This window comes from Protobothrops mucrosquamatus, unplaced genomic scaffold (genome assembly GCF_001527695.2).
Source record: "Protobothrops mucrosquamatus isolate PMUCROS unplaced genomic scaffold, P.Mucros_1.0 scaffold260, whole genome shotgun sequence".
NCBI lineage: Eukaryota > Metazoa > Chordata > Lepidosauria > Squamata > Viperidae > Protobothrops > Protobothrops mucrosquamatus.
This window is the reverse complement of record NW_015386607.1, coordinates 550,929-568,004: the sequence shown is the minus strand read 5'-3', so window position 1 is coordinate 568,004 and position 17,076 is coordinate 550,929. Positions and strand designations below refer to the sequence as shown.

General features: G+C 37.4%; 1 protein-coding gene across 1 annotated transcript in view; it reads right to left on the bottom strand.

The window, feature by feature from the left end:
* Positions 1-628: 628 nt before the first annotated feature.
* Positions 629-17,076, bottom strand: part of PKIA (cAMP-dependent protein kinase inhibitor alpha) — a 34,171-nt gene continuing 17,723 nt past the window's right edge. Inside the window, exons 2-3 of the mRNA XM_015814525.1 lie at positions 3,967-4,144; positions 629-2,716 (exon numbers count right to left, since the gene is read on the bottom strand). Of these exons, the coding sequence (XP_015670011.1) occupies positions 2,637-2,716; positions 3,967-4,117 (231 nt within the window). The 5' untranslated portion in view covers positions 4,118-4,144 and the 3' untranslated portion in view covers positions 629-2,636. The remainder of the gene's footprint in view (positions 2,717-3,966; positions 4,145-17,076) is intronic.

The window sequence follows — 17,076 nt, the reverse complement described above, 5'->3', positions numbered from 1 at the left end:
ATGAATATTGAAGTTTTTCTTCCTTTTTCTTCATAATGCTAGTACTTGAGATCATGTACTAAACTAGATACAGGAGACCAGCAGGAGAAAAAATCTTTTCACATAGCTCATAGTTAAATTTTATATATTGCTAGCAACTTGCATGATTTTAAAGATACCTGGAAAAGTTCATGAAGAATATTATTTACCGGAAGATGACAGGAAGGGGCTATTTCTTCCTAGTCTTGAAAATGCACATAGTTGGCCACTTAATAATACAGACTGCTGGGACAGATGGATGTAGAGGTGCAGTTCATACACTTTTATGAGAGAAAAGGATGCTGATGACTTCTGGTGGGAGGCAGATCAAAACCCACAACCATTCAAGGAAAACCTGAAAGAAAATTCTATTTTCTAAGCAATAAGGAGGAAATAAAACAAAGTTAATTACAATTAACAAAACTAGAGTTTCTGCATTTTAAATTTAGGCAGTAGTGAGAATTTGTTTTTTAAATACTGCATTTTATTTATTTACCTATTAGATTTTTATTCCATCTTTACTGTTTTTATAAATAACTTTTTATAACTTTTAAAATGCTTGATTCTTTCCTTTTTTCCATATGTTATTTGACAGCTCTCGTTCCATTTTTTTACTTTATTATTCTCTCGGATACCATGGTGTATCTTGTTAGGGAAAAAGTGCTATTCAAGATAGAATTGAGACTGTAAGGTCTGTCGAGGAGATAAACATGCTGTGTAATTAGAAAGACTATCATGCTTAACTTGTTCCCTAGAGGAAGTGGAGGATACCTGTTGCCAAGCTAGTTGAGAATTCTGGGAACCGAACTACAAAGAACATCCTATTGAGACGACTGCTTTAACAGGTGTCATAGATATGCTAGGGGTGGCTTAGTGAGCACACTGCTTAAGTATACAAGTGACAGGCATGCACCATTTCCCAAAAGTGACCCATTCCTGCATGACATATCTCCAATGAGTCTAGAAGAGACAAAACTGATGAATCAGATTTGGCTATACATATTCTTGAATTCCTGAAGAGTGTTAGATGGGTTAGACATACAGTGCTTGCTGTAGAAGACAGGCACACTGTCAAGAGCTAAACATTAAATGATGAAGGTCATCAGAATAGAAACCTCAAGATAACTTTTGATTGAAAGCAGAAGGTTCTTCAGTCAAAATATGCATATAACTAATGAGCGTCTATACAAGCAAAGGGATGGAGAAGAATACTATGCTAATGAGCCATAAATATTCTGCTGCTTGTTATTTATTAACATTAATTACCAAATTCAATGCCAATTAAAGTATTTACAGACCTCACACCAACAATGTCCATGTGACAACTGTAAAATAGTAATATTGTGAAAACAACAACCTTGGTCACAACAGTAATGTATGTTTTGTTAACCAATGTTTAGATTTACTAAAAAGCAAAGTTATACTAATATTTTAATAAAATTATAAGTATCTGAAAAGTGCATGGTATTTGAAACAAAGTTGAAATATGTCCACTTTTTAAATAAAGAAACAAACATTAGGACTTGGGACAAATTGTGATTGATATCCATTTGATTGCCACAACAAAATAACTTTTTACTTTAATATTGATTGAAAAGTGAGAAGACTCCAATTCTAAAAGCTATAATAAATTCTTCTTCATTTTAGGAAGTAGGTCTTTACTAAAGTGTTGGAGATTTTACCTCTCACCAGCTATGAGCTCATTTCTCTTATTTCTCACCTGCTATGAGCTCATATCTTTTAATATATACTGTGCTTACTCTTATACTTTAGCAATTACATAGTTGCCTGAACAACAAAAATACTCCTTAAAGAATTAAATATTCTTGGATTTCCAACTACCCACAAGCAAAGAACTGTACTGAGAAAACACAAGACACACCTGACTATACATTACTTATGTTAAAGGTTTCTCTTGTAAATGAAAGAATGCTGATTCCTAACTAAATGAGCAATTTCATCAGTTTAGCAATTGATTTGATGATCATGTGCACACAACACATGGTGCAGAAAACAAAAACAAAACCCTAGCCCTTTCAAAACAAGTTGTAGAAAAATTCATTGTCACAGTTGCTTTCATAAGCATTTCAAAGGGCAGTGTGGAGCATCTAAATTGTACAATATAAAACATTGTAAGTAATGTGGCTGAAAACAGAGAAGCAGAGTTCTTTAAAAACAAACAGTGCTTCCTTTACAAGTGATTTTTTTAATAGGTGAATACTCTAGCCAGACAATTTCAGAAGATCACTGAAGCCATTGTGATACAATCCAATTCAAGCTTCTGTTCACTTGAATGCTATTTGCTACAAGATCTACATCATTTTTATTTTGTATTTCAATGTGGACATTTGTTTATGAGATCCATCTGTCAACAAAGTCTCCTGATCAGTAACCAGGTCTCAACCATTACTAACAAAGGTAGAAAATGTTCTGTCTACTGTTACCACCTGCATTCCCTCTTTTTGTACTGCATTGTGCAGGTTCTGGTAACAAGATTCGTCCATTTTAAATTTATTTTTTGTTCAAGTGGCTTGCTCACAAGATGCAACCTTTTTTTCAACAGGCTTTTGCAGTTGGAAAATATTTGTACAGTTTTAACTGTCAGTCAACCTAAAACGTCAGCTTTCTTCTTTTGCTGCTTCCCCCTGGGCTTCCCCAGTTTGTTCGGTGGGGTTTCTCTGTGCATCTTCTTCCCCTTCTGCAAGAAACAAAGATAATTTTTAGTAACAATAGTATGAACAATGCAACTAAAATTTGCATATTCCACTGTGTTCATATCTGGAAGATATAGAGGTCTGGGCTGCTTTTGAACAACACTAACTGGTTACCTAAATTTTATATAATGAACCTAAATTATATAAAATGAGGAGAATAAGATTCAAACTATAGAAGCAGGCTGCCACTTAAGTAATGCAAAAATGCTGCAGAAGACATTAAATGGGGCTTCATTATGTTAGAAATGATTGGATAGCATTCTATAGCCAGAGAACAAGCCATTCCCAATGTTCTATCTAAGGAAACTGATTTTAGTATTTCAGAGGAGCAAATTTAATGACAGACATAAAACGTGTGGTATAGCATGTATGTATTGTTTTTTACATTCTCCCACACTTCATAATTATGGCATGTACCTCAGCATATTAGTTAGTTTAATGGCTGACTTTGAGACATACGAAGGGATAGACTATCATCTGTACCACTATTCTTGCCTTTCTTAAAATAGCTAAACGTGTGTGTGTGTACACACACACACACACACACACACATATAGTTCAGAAGCATTTTATAAGATGTATCCACAAGGAGTTAGTAGAACTCTATGTAGGGAGAATTTAACTATCACAACTATTAAATCAAATTGTCTCCTGAATTAACCTTGGCTTATGATCATTGCCTTTTGACCCTATGTAGGTTATAAGTAAATTGGCCTATGATATCCACCATGGTCATGAACCCTAGCTACTCTGTATGAGATACTTACTTCCCTGTTCTGGAAATATGGGCTAAGCTATTCTTATAACAGCTGAGAAAAATTGCATCAATTCGTCTCCTGGAAGTGATTTTTTAAAAAAATTCAGTAGTAATCATATTTATTCTAATATTGGCCTGAATAGCTTACGACTCATCATATCAGCTAAAACTCACCACTAATATAATAGGCTTAACAAACCCTTCTAAGTAGTTCATCCTTCCTGTCCCTCTACAACTATAGAAACAAAGGGGCTACTGATCCTAACGGATCATAGGTACACCAAAGGTGCTATCATTTCTAAGCTATGAAGTGTTTATATGTCTGTCTATGTGCGTATTCAAATTATACTTGATCAGTATATACGGTGTGTGTTTGCGCATATTTGTGTAAGTATAAATTTAATAGTGCATAGATACCAAAACCTAAAACAGTTTTCTAGAATGATGCCTCTTGCATAATTTTCTTTGGATCCTTACCAGTTTTATTTATGTCAAGTTCAGATAATTTCAGGGATAGTTCACTAGAATTCCCACTTGTTGAAGACACAAGTATATCATGAAGAGCATTTCTTCTTCCAGTTCTTCCTGAAGCAATGAAATCTGCATATGTAGATTCCACATCAGTCATTGCTAACAAGTATCCTCATAGCAATATCTTAAACAAAACATAGAGAAACACAGTCTCTTTACTACAAAGGGTAAACATTTGCAAATGTTTTAATAGTAGTAGTAGTAGTACTAGTAATAGAGTTGGAAGGGACCTTGGAGGTCTTCTAGTCTAATCCCCTCCTTAGGCAAGAAACCCTATACAATTTTTATGTCAACCCTAGTCCTTCTCTTCATTAAACTAGACGAGGGGTCTTCAAACTTGGCCCTTTTATGACATGTGGACTTCAACTCCCAGAATTCCTCAGCCAGACCCCTGAACTAGACATACCCAATTCCAGCAACCGTTCTTTATATGTTTTAGCCTCAAGTTCCCTAGTCATCTTTGTTGCTCTTCTCTGTACTCTTTATAGAGTCTCAACATCTTTTTTACACCATGGTGACCAAAACTGGATACAGTATTCCAAGTGTGGCCTTACCAAGGCGTTATAAAGTGGTATTAACATTTCACATGATCTTGATTCTAAACCTCTGTTAATGCAGCCTAGCATTGTGTTGGCTTTTTTAGCAGCTTCTGTTGGCTTTTTTGGCAATATACTTGATTTACAGTGAAATTTCATATGAGATGAAGGGTTTGGAGGAGTTATCCAACAGGATACTGGACATAAAATCCCTAAGCAGGAACAGAACAGAAACAATAATTCTTATTGTACCATATACAATTATACTCAATGCTCCTAGTGACTATTCTATATACCTGTCTCAAAAATAAGGGCTGAGACTATCATAAAATAAGGGTCAAATGAAACAATATAAACAAATAGTACCAAAGCACACCAAAATAAGAGGAAGCTATGTAGCTTACAATTTCATTGCCCAATTGCTTTTAAAAAAAAGTCTTTACTATTTATGTTATTACTTTATTTTTTACAGTAAACTACCCAGAGTCACATAGTTGAAATGGTAAGAAAGATAAAGGAATCCCTGCTGATTTTAGTCCAGTAGTCATTGTCCACTATAGGGAGAGGTAATCTTCTCTGTTTCAAGGCCATTGAGCCAGTGCTGTCCAAACACATTTTTGTGGTAATGTGGCCATCGTGACATCATGAAGTGCTATTTCCTTCGCATTGAACTGGTAACTATTCATCTACTCACATTTGCATGCTTTTGAACTGCTAGATTGGCAGGAACTGGGGCAAAGACGGGGAGCTCACCCTGTTGCATGGTGCTGGGTCTTGAACGTGGGCTGCCCGCTTTTCAGCTGACAAGCCCAGTGTCTTAACTGCTGAGCTACTGCACCAGCTTAGAGTGGGGCAGAAATTTTATTAAATAAATAAATAAGGTTTTAGGACATGGAGGATTTTGGCAGATCTTTGTTGGGAAAGTTCCATATCAATGATGCTATAGCTGAGAAGACTTGCCAGCCTCTCTTCAGAGAGCTCACCAGAGGTGAACAGACATGGAAACTAAATCCCCTGTGCATACTACAGTGACAGCATGTAGTTGTCTATGTAGCATATCAGAGCAGTGTTCCTTGAATTGTGTTGTGTGGAAGGCCACAAACTGGTGCAAGTCTTGAAAGAATCATTTATTTCTTTAAATATACATGCCGCCTAACAACTGTGGGTGGTTCAAAAAGGAAAATAACAAATGAAAAAAACCACAATACAATATAGAATAACATACAAAAATGAAAAATAAAATATATAGAGGATGACACAAAACCAGGCAGGAATGAAAAATAAACCCACATAATGCAAATAAGAGTTTTCTGGGGTTTGGGTCTTTTCGATTTCATCAGTTAAAGAACTCTATTTACAAATAAAGACATGTTTACATATCTCTTCCCAGACATCACACTGAAAGAACAAGAAAAATAATATAGCAATGTTGGATAAAAAGACCAAAGTAATGTAAGCTTTTAAATGAAGGTCATTGAAGGTCCTATTCTTTTTCCTTCAACACATCTTCATAAAAATTATAAAAATTATAATTATTTATTGATATTTTATTATTTAATCAATATGTCTATTTCCGTCTTCTTTTTTATGAAACAATTTATTTTGTTTCCTTAAATATATATTCATGTATAAAATATATGTTATAATCAAAAAAGGAAGGAAAAGTTTAAGGTATCCATCTGCAGGGCACTTAAGAATTGGTACCTAGAACTATGAATTGGGTTAAAACTGAACAGCAGAGTCAAGCTAAGATATTTTTGTTAAAGTATGGTCCCCTCACTTCCACCAACATTTCTGCAATTGCTCATACAGGAGGTTATGTCAGTGGTGGTAGCAGCATCTAATAAGCACTTTTCTAGCAGGTTACAGCTATCCTTTCCTGAAGTGAAGAGGTGGATTTTGGGTTGAATGCAGATACTGGAAATGTTATTCTGTTCGGTGCCTTTTAATCAGCTTCTATAACCAACTGCTTTCAAATGGAAGAATACTCTTGAGGCAGACCTGCTCTCTTTACAAGTACTTGGATATTTTTAGCTTAACCTCTTTACTTGTGTGGTTCCCCCCGCTTCTTTTCCTTTGCTCAAGCACAGCCAAATCTAAAAAACGATAAGAGCCTTCATGCAGTCACTAGAACAGTTATTTGATAAACAGGAGGACAGGGATTAGGTACAACATTTTATGCAAGCTAAATATAGCCATATTGAATATCTCCAAGCAACTTATATATAAACGGCATGTGACACAGCCATCTGCTCAAACACACTACTTTAATCTAGTAAAGAACCTAAACTGGGGCTCATGAATTCATTAAAGCTTTCCACAAGAGAATTACCTCAAGAAATCTTCAAACTAACAAGAGGTTCTCTCATGCGTCCGTAATTCATATCTGACAGACCTTTTTCTAGGACAAGGATGAAATGTTCACAAACTGCAAACTGTGATTCCAATGTGAGCCAAAATTCATCATTATTAGAAGGATCTAAGCTTAGAAACTATAATTTTACCTTTACCAGATCACATTGTTTTATCCTTACCAGATAGTTTGAGGCTAGTTTTATTTGTTTACTGCATTTAAATTCCACTGAAATCCAGATCAACCTCAGGGGACACATGCCATTCTGGGACAAAAAGCACCAGCAAGAATGGCATGGGCTCTCTTTTTCCAGCACAATGCGGTTTCCAGGCCTAGAGCAGTTGGTATGAAGAGAATGATAGCCCAACTTCACAAGAACCATTTGTCTGCCAAAATAAATTGTACCACAACAAAATAAAAAAGAACAGAATGGGGATAGAACACTTTTGCAAACTATTCCTTAAATCTTACTCTTTTCTCATTAATCTAATTTTTTATTCACTTTTAGCAATCTTCATTTCTATCCTATGCAGGGTTTCATTTTGACGCTTTAAAAATCCTTATAGGACATGAATAGAATGCTGCTCTTTTCTCAGCTGGAAAATATTTAAAAGGAGATACATCTTGCAACACACTTTTTAATTTACCTTCCCTAAAACTTGGGGGCTTTTCCCAGAGTGAGAAACTGTGGTCTTCAACATATTTTGGTCATGACTGAAAGATGCTGAAAATTGTCAGGCGATCTGTAGCCTCCCAACACTCCATTTTTGCATCCTGAGAATATCTTGGGAGAGGGTGGGCCAAAATGTTTGAAGGAGGGATTTTGGGAGGGGGGAAGAGGTGAAGTAGGGATAGCTAAAGGAATCCACCTTGCCTCTTTAAAACATCATTACTATCTGCCCATTCAATGATGTTGTTATAAGCCACATAACGTACAGTACTTACAGGTAAAAAAATTGTTACCAAAAAGGTGCACCTGTAACCATAAGGATGTTGCATAAGTGTTGCAAGACCTAAGTTCAAGTACTCACCACATCATATAGCATCCTAAGTAATTTTGATCACTCCCCCTACAACTTAATCCTTATTCCTATCATAAAGAGCTAAGCCAGTGATGGCGAACCTTTTAGAGACCGAGTGCCCAAACTGCAACCCAAAACCCCACTTATTTATCGCCGGGTGCCAGGTGGGCATGGCCCAGTGGATGGGCGTGGCTGTGGTCATGGCAGATTGGGTGGGTGTGGCCAAGGTGGGCATGGTCACTTCAATATTGCTCATGGGGAGGGACGCCTGTGGGGGTGGGCAGGGTTGGGGGAGATCCAGAGGGTCTCTGGCAGGTGGTAGGCAGATCCAGAGGGTCTCTGGCAGGTGGTAGGCAGAAGGCTTGTCCTGTGGGCTGAGGCGAGGCAGGGCGGCTGCTGCCTGACACCATTGGCCCCTGCACACAGAGGCCAGCGAGCGCATGGGGGCCAATGGTGTCCATTAACAGCCACAGCCTGCCAGCCCCTCGACCGGTGCACTCTGGGGCTCTGCAGCCCACTGCCAGCAGTTCAGAGAAGCCGCCTCTGAGCTGGATGGCCGGCCGACAGCTGAGGAGGCGATGCAGTGGGTCGTGCCTGGGAAAAGGAGAGCATACGAGGCCAGGAGGGACGGGACGGGGGGAAACCAGCCATGCCGGGTTGCATCCAGCCACGTGGGACCTCGGTGAGTTAGTTGCCATCTCTGGGGCATGACGCACATGCCCACAGAGAGGGCTCTGACTGTCACCTCTGGCACGTGTGCCATAGGTTCACCACCACTGAGCTAAGCTCTTCAGAAGAAAAAAGAAAATACACATGCAATAGTTGGAAGCCAAATGATTGCATTTAAAATATTGGGAGAGGAAAGAAAGATGTGTGTAGCTACTTTATTTGATTTCACTTCTCTACTACATCAAATCTTGACCCAGAATAAATCAGTATATACACATTTGAACATTGGTTCGGTTTGGCTATTTTCCTGCTGCTCACAGGAAAGCTCTAAGAATGAGGAAAGATACCAATTGAGGAATAAATTAAAAAGAATTGAGCAATTGCCAAGAATTGAGTTTTGTGCAGCAATTCAAAACCCACACTGGTTTTGGGTAGGATCACTTTTATTTTTTATATTTTATTGTATTATTTTTATTGTGTTTTAGAATAGATTTTTCTTAAAACGCTGCAGCTAGAGGGCAATGTCATAATAAGATTGTTTCATGGCCTCTATAAATTTAAAATAGTTTTTATTTATTTTTTCTTAAAGTTGCTCCTTTTATCAATTGCAAAAGTGCAGGGGGAAAGGGCATTTTCTTTCTCATCAGTAGAACTGTATATGAGACGGGGCGTTGTCTTACCTGAACGCCTTTTCTCATTCTCCATCTCCCGTACTGGAGAAAGCATCATACTGTTATGGCCTTCTACTGAAACTAAATGCTGCAGATATTTTTCCCCCTTTGTGAAGCATTAGAGAAATTGCAGCTTCAATATGTGTTGAGTATGATTGTGTAAGAAAGACAGTGAGGGAAGCCAGGGAGATTTGATGGGAAGTTGACAGCAGATGGTCTGCTGTTGATGGGGGGGGGGGGTTGTAAGGTGATATAAAAGTAGAAAAGCCATCATAAGAGGTAAAGAGAAGAGATATGGTGGGTTATAAACAGACAGAAAATAGCCAGAATGATAGAACTAGACAAAAGGAGAAAAGGGCAGAGAGGGGTGTGGGGTTTTTTTTGGGGGGGGACAAAATCCCCAAAAGTGCAGTGAGCAGAGGGAGGGGTATCACAGGCTACATCCAACCTCCTGCAACTGGCGAAAGGCCATGTTTTCAGTCCAGTCTTTGAACAAGGAACTGCAGGTGTGCCACAGATAGCTATTTGAATTGGACCCCAGGGAGCTACCAGTCTCCACAGCCAAACAAATAAGTAAAGCAACAGGAGAACTAGAAAATAACATACTCTGTGGCTGATGGAGGGCCTAGAAATAAGACAAGGCAAAGCCTTCATTTTTTTACGTTCTGGCCTGCAGCTGCGGAGAGGAACCAGTTAAGTGCACCTTAAGTTGTCCAAAGTTCCTTCTAGAGTTTTAAGATTAATTTTAATTATTAAAATGGTAAATCATGTTAATTCTTTATTAAACCCAAGAATTTCAGCAGAACATCTTTCCCATTATGTTCAAATTTGACTTTTACCATAGTGTTAATTTCTCAGGTGATCTGGAATCATGTTCTAGATATGTTTTTGATAACCCATTCCAATACAGGACAGGCAAGGAAAGAAAGTAGCAAGAATGCCAGAAGAAAGGGTGGGAAGGAAGGGAAAGGAAGATTTTTCAAGGATTATTTAAGAGATTTTGAACATACCATAAAAGAGACACATAAAGAAATAATTTTTTCTCAATTTGTCTTCTTTTAAATTAAAACTACCACTAAAAAGCTTGGTTTTCCAAGCTAAAAATCAAGATGCACATCAAACAGTGAGGGGACAGTGAGTTAATTGATATAGAACATCCCTGTCCCCGGCAATCAAAAAATTATAGGATTAGCAGTGCATATAACATAGATGTGTGCGTGGACAAGAATATCAACCTTGCTGTCAAGCAAAATCAAGTTTTTAATAGTGAGTGCCACACAAAGTGCACTAACCAAACAGGTGGTAAGGAACTCAGGCATCACACAGGTTATGTAGAAAGTAAACACAGGGTCAGTCATAAAGGACTCAAATGTCTATACACCAATGCACAGGATATGAACAGTAAACCGGGTGAACTAGAAATTCAGGTAAATGAGGGTAGATATGATATTGTTGCCATTACGGAAACATGGTGGGATGAAACGCACAAATGGAACACACAACTAGAGGGATTTAAATTATTTAAAAGAAACAGACCAAATAAAAGATTAGGTGGAGTTGCTCTCTATATAAGAAATAACTACATCACTACAGAAATAGAGCACAACAATGATGAAAATTGTCTTGAATGCATTTAGGTCAATATAAAAGGGGGAAAAATGACATTGTCATAGGTGTATACTATAGGCCACCCAACCAAACAGAGGAAATAGATGAACTTTTTGCTAGTCAGCTAAGGTATGTAAGAAGCATATCACAATAGTAATGGGGGACTTTAATTACCTGACATCAACTGGGAGACAAACTCTGCACCAAGTGGAAGATTAAACAGATTCCTGACAAACCTAGCAGACAACTTTGTCTCCCAAAAAGTAGAGAAGGGAACTAGGGGATTAGCCATATTGGATCTAATCCTCACTAACAGAGATGAAATGATAGAAGGTGCTGAAGCCACAGAAACCTTGGGGGGAAGTGATCATGCAATATTGGAATTCAACATTATGGAAGCACAAGCAATAGAACACAGCCAAACTAGAGTCTTGGACTTTAAAAGAGCTAATTTCAATAAACTTAGATAGAGCTTGGGGAGGATTCCATGGATGAGAATCCTCAAGGGGAAAACAACTCAAGAAGTTTGGGAAATTTTGAAAAGTGAGATAATAAAAGCCCAGTCTAGCACAATACCAACAAAGAAGAAAAATAACAGCTCTCAAAAGAAACCAGCACAGCTGCATAAAGACCTCTCCGATAAGTTGAAAGATAAAAAAGACAAGTATAAAAAGTGGAAAGAGGGGCACATAACTAAAGCAGAATATCAGCAAATAGTCCGAGCCTGCAAAGATGAAATGGGGAAAGCTAAGGCTCAAAATGAACTAAGGCTTGCCACCAAAGTCAAAAATAACAGAAAAAGTTAAGGAAATGATTGGTTCATTAGTAGGGGAAAGTGGCAAGAAGGTGACAAGCAACAGGGAGAAAATAGAACTATTTAACTCATTTTTTGCATCTGTTTTTACACAAAGGAAAAAACAGTCCAACCTATCAAAAACAGTACCATAAAAAATAGATTAGAAATACAAGTTAAGATAGGCAAGAAAATGGTAAGTGAGCACCTGTCCAGCCTAGATGAGTTCAAATCACTAGGACCAGATGGATTACACCCCAAGGTTCTCAAGGAACTGGCAGATGTGATCTCAGAACCACTGAACTATATTTTTCAAAGATCCTGGAGCACTGGGGAACTACCAGAGAACTGGAAAAGAGCTGATGTAGTTCCCATCTTCAAAAAAGGGAAAAAATAGATCCAGAAAACTACAGACCTACAGACCTATCAGCCTGATAAATAAAAAGATTCTGGAAAAGATAATCAAACAATGAATCAGCGAACACCTAGAGGCAAACAAAGTCATTACTAAAAGCCAACATGGGTTTGTCAAAAACGGATCATGCCAGACAAATCTTATTGCATTCTTTGACCAAGTGACAAAATTAGTGGACCAGAGGAATGCTGTGGATATAATTTACTTGGACTTCAGTAAGGCATTTGATAAAGTAGATCACAACCTACTACTTGATAAGATAGAAAAATGTGGGTTAGACAGCATCACCACCAGATGGATTTGTAGCTGGCTGACCGGCCATACTCAGTGTGTGGTCCTCAGTGGAATTGCATCTACATGGAGGGAAGTGTGTAGTGGGGTGTCCCAGGGCTCTGTACTGGGCCCAGTGCTCTTCAACATCTTCATCACAATTTGGATGAGGGGATAGATGGGGAACTCATCAAATTTGCAGATGGCACCAAGCTGGCAGGAATAGCTAACACTCCTGAAAATAGGCTTAAGATACAGGAGTATCTGGACAGATTTGAACACTGGGCGCTCTCTAACAAAATGAAATTCAATGGTGAAAAAAGTAAGGTTCTACATTTAGGCAAGAAAAACCAAATGTACAGGTATAGTTTAGGTGGTACCTTGCTTAATAGTAGCAACTATGAGAGGGATCTCGGAGTCCTAGTGGACAATCACTTAGATATGAGCCAGCAGCAGAAAGAATACAGAGAAGAGCAACAAAGCTGATTAGAGACTGGAGGCTAAAACGTATGAATGGTTGTTGGAATTGGGTATGTCTAGTTTAATGAAGAGAAGAATGAGGGGGGACATGATACCAGTGTTCCAATATTTCAGGGGCTGCCACAAAGAAGAGGGAGTCAAGCTATTCTCCAAAGCGCCTGAAGGCAGGACAAGAAGCAACAGATGGAAACTAATCAAGGAGACAAGCAACCTAGAACTAAGGAGAAATTTCCTGACAGAACAATTAATCAGTGGAACCACCTGTGGAAGTTGTGAATGCTCCAACACTGGAAGTTTTTAAAAAGAGACTGGGCAGCCATTTGTCTGAAATGGTATAGGGTTTCCTGCCTGAACAGGGGGTTGGATTAGATGACCTCCAAGGTCCCTTCCAACTGTATTATTATTATTATAAACACAAAAAGCTTAACACAGTAGAAACAGTAAAACTGTGAAAGACTATATTTCCCGGATCAAAATCTCTGATTCTTTAAATATAAAGATATATAATAGTGTGCTACTCATACTACTATTTTTAAATTTATATCGCAGTTTTTCTCTGGGAACCCAAGGAAACTTTTTAAATTCAATTTAAGTCCAAAGCTGAGTTCTAAGATGAAGTGCAAAAGCATTGGGTAACTTAGCAAACAACTCCTTTAAAGCAAACAACAGTGGAACTCTATATTAATTTAGTCCAATGTCACATACTAATTATCCCTATCAGACTGTTTGTTCACAGCAATCCGTTAAGGTGGAAGCTTACAATAAATCTTGTTTTCATGACCTACATAAAATTGTAATCACTAACTGGCAATGAATATTCTTTATCAATCAATTAAAGATGCTTTAAAGCCTTTTTCTTTTCACGATAGCTGCGTATTATTATTGCTTTCCACATCCAATGTCTATGTTAATTAAAAAATAAAATCATTTAAGCAAATAAAAATGATGAAACTGATCTAATATTAAAACAATGGGCACAGCCTTGAGTATATGAATTTAAATACATGCATAGAGAAATCAGAAATCCTAACCCTATGGATTATGAAAATGTCCTACTTCCTTATCCCAATAAAAGATTAGCCACATTTTGTCTAGGTGGCAAGCTGTAACTAATACAAAAATAAAGTGAAAATTTCTGAACTTCCTCTCTTTATGACAATCTGTAGAAAGTGGGGAAGAGTTCAATTGGTACAAGAAGATGTAACCTACACCAATCATGGAGCAAATGTAAGAGAACCTCCTTTAGTTGGCTTGCTATAAGTGTGTCTGGGAATTTACTCAATATTATGTTACTACTCTGACTAGCATTAAAGATACCTCTTTAAACTCTGTATGGTATTTACTTCTTGGTGTTGTCAGTTACTGGGGACTTTATATCTTTGACTGCTGAACAAGTTTTGTAGTAAACTTTAGACAATATTCTACTGAGGACAGATATTATAGTGGTACCTTGGTACTCAACTGCTTCAAAACTCATCAAATTTGGTACTTGACACATTTTGATGCGAAAATGTTGTCCAGATACTCAGCATTTGTTTGATACTCAACATGCTGCAAAAGGAAGTGGGGGACAACCGCAGAGGGCAGACAGGAAGTAGGCCAAGCTGGGAAGGTTGCTGAGACAGGAAAAGGGACAGCTAGGAAATCTTTTCCAGCCAAAACAAAGGGTTATGTGGTAAGTCATATGGTTTGCTTGGTACTAATCCTTTTTAGTACTCGTGCCTCCTGGAACCAGTTAAGGATGAATGTTGAGATACCACTGTAATTGCATTTTAAAATATTTAAGTAGATAGAGAAGAGGAAACAACCAGAGCTGTCTTTACCTAGAAATAAGTTTGTTCAAAACACAGGTAAACTTTATATCAAGATTTAGAAAATGTCCATTAAGAAGAATTCTATTAGCAACAAGATATGATAACAATAAAAATACAATTCTTGAAAAGACAGAAGATAAAGCTATTATTGGGAACATTCTAAATAATGAAAATGGCTCCTCCTCTGTTTCTAATATCCCGCTAGCTGCTTCAGTATTTTTTAATTATTTTCTCTATGTATATTATGTATATCAGTGTGTGCCTTGTATGTCTGAGACATAGCATGGTGCCAATAAGTAAATATTTTCCAAGTATACAGCAGTAGATAAAGGTAAAGGTTTCCCCTGTCCAATCGTGTCCAACTCTAGGGGGTGGTGCTCATCTCTGTTTCTTAGCTGAGGAGCCAGCATTGTCCAAAGACATTTCTGTGCTCATGTGGCCAGGATGACTATCCGCTGACGTGCATGAAACGCTGTTATCTTCCCACTGAAACGGTACCTATTTATCTACTCGAATTTGCATGCTTTTGAACTGCTATGTGGGCAGGAGTTGGGGCATGTAATGGGATCCTGGATGAGGGAATGTCAATGTCATATGTTGTTTGTGCCACATTGCTAAGCCTTGCTACACAAAATAGCAGCTGAAACAGGAATCGTATTAGGGTTTCCAATGCAGTAGTGTTATATAGGCAAGTGCTTATGTTTGCCCCTGTATTTGGAGTTTATCTGACATTCACGGAGTTGATAATTTACCTAGTCATAAGTTAAGCTAACATTTATCTTGTCATAACATAAACAATGCAATATTTATATTTAATTTTGCACAATTGCCTAAATTCATATAAATGCAAACTTTTGGAATGGATACAGTAGAATTGCCGATCAGTTGTAAATCTAGGATTCCCACAGTTTATTTTTCTAGTATAGCTACAATCCTGGTTTGAGGATTAAAATGATATTGAGAAATAATTTTTAAAAACTGATATCATTATCCAAGCCCATATTTTATGTTTATAGGGTAGAGATTACAAAATTCTAACTTTCATTTAATGCTTATATTTAAACCAAAAAAGGAAAAAGATACAATGAAAATATTAAAAACTTGAATACATAAATAGATTCAGTATAGTATCCACAATACGATCTATTCTAATTAGCAAATTGTCACTGCACCTCTTGCTCAAATATTTTTGAAATAAAACAGGGATCATCAGAGATGGATTACTACGGCTTTTCTAACATTTGAAGGAATCTACTAAGGAGGAACCAGCACATTAATTTTCTATTACAATACACTAAAAATTTGTTCAATCTTGTTTTACTGATCCAAACTGACATATTACAATATTTGTAAAAGGAAGCAGGTTCATTAAAAAAAAGTGGAAGTCAATTCAGTAGGCATTTTTATACAGGCCCCTCTTTCAAAACAGGTATGAGGAACTAAAGCTTTTCTTCAAAGGGAAAGTTAATATACGGAAAGCTTAAGAGAACCAGTAAAGAAACCGTATTTCAATTCTTTCCAGGAATTAACCTATTAGAGTGATAAAGAGATTTCAGGAAGTATATGGAACAGCAATTTAACTTTCTAACATGACCCACCTTTTTCAGAATTTACCCAGCAAACTAGTTTCAGAGAAATATTATTCATATTCAATTATTTAATGCAAACAACCACTTTAACCTTGATGCATAAGAAAACTAATTGGTTTGTTGCAGTTTTATGTTAGTTTTCCAATTATTGAAAATATATGCAAAATTAGAAGAATACATTTTCTGAAAAGGCTGCCTGAAATTATTTAAAATGAATATAATTTATATGTATTCAATAAACCATATGAATTACTTTAATTATTTTATATGGAATCTTTGCAAGTGTACCTATAATTTCTCCTAGCTTTTCCATTTCTTTCCAGAAACAAATACTAATTTCCCCATGCTATCACAAAGGCTTCCAAATTTCTAGAAATGTTATTTTTTGGTGTGCATTTAAACTGGATCCACACCAAACACCGTACTCACCAACAGTGTGTTTGCTTCGGTTGGATTCAGTTCCAGTTTATTGAGGTCATTTGAATTTTACCAGTCATTTGAAATTGATCACAACAGACTTTGCTAAGACTCAGTGTATCAAATAACACTACAAAGCCTTTAGAGCAGAGGTCCCCAACCTTTGGGCACCAGGGACTGGTTCCATGGAGAGAAGTTTTTCCATGGACTAGAGGATGCGTGGTTTTGTTTGCTGCCTGCATCTCGTGGATGGGGCTTTGCTTGTTAGTGGGGACCGGTTGCTGGCATGCTGCGGCCCGGTACTGGTCCATGGACCGGGGGTTGGGGACCCCTGCTTTAGAGAACTCCAGACATGTTAACACTTTATTGAGATACTGTTTAGCAACCTGGATTTTGCTTAGACATAATCCAAGATGTCT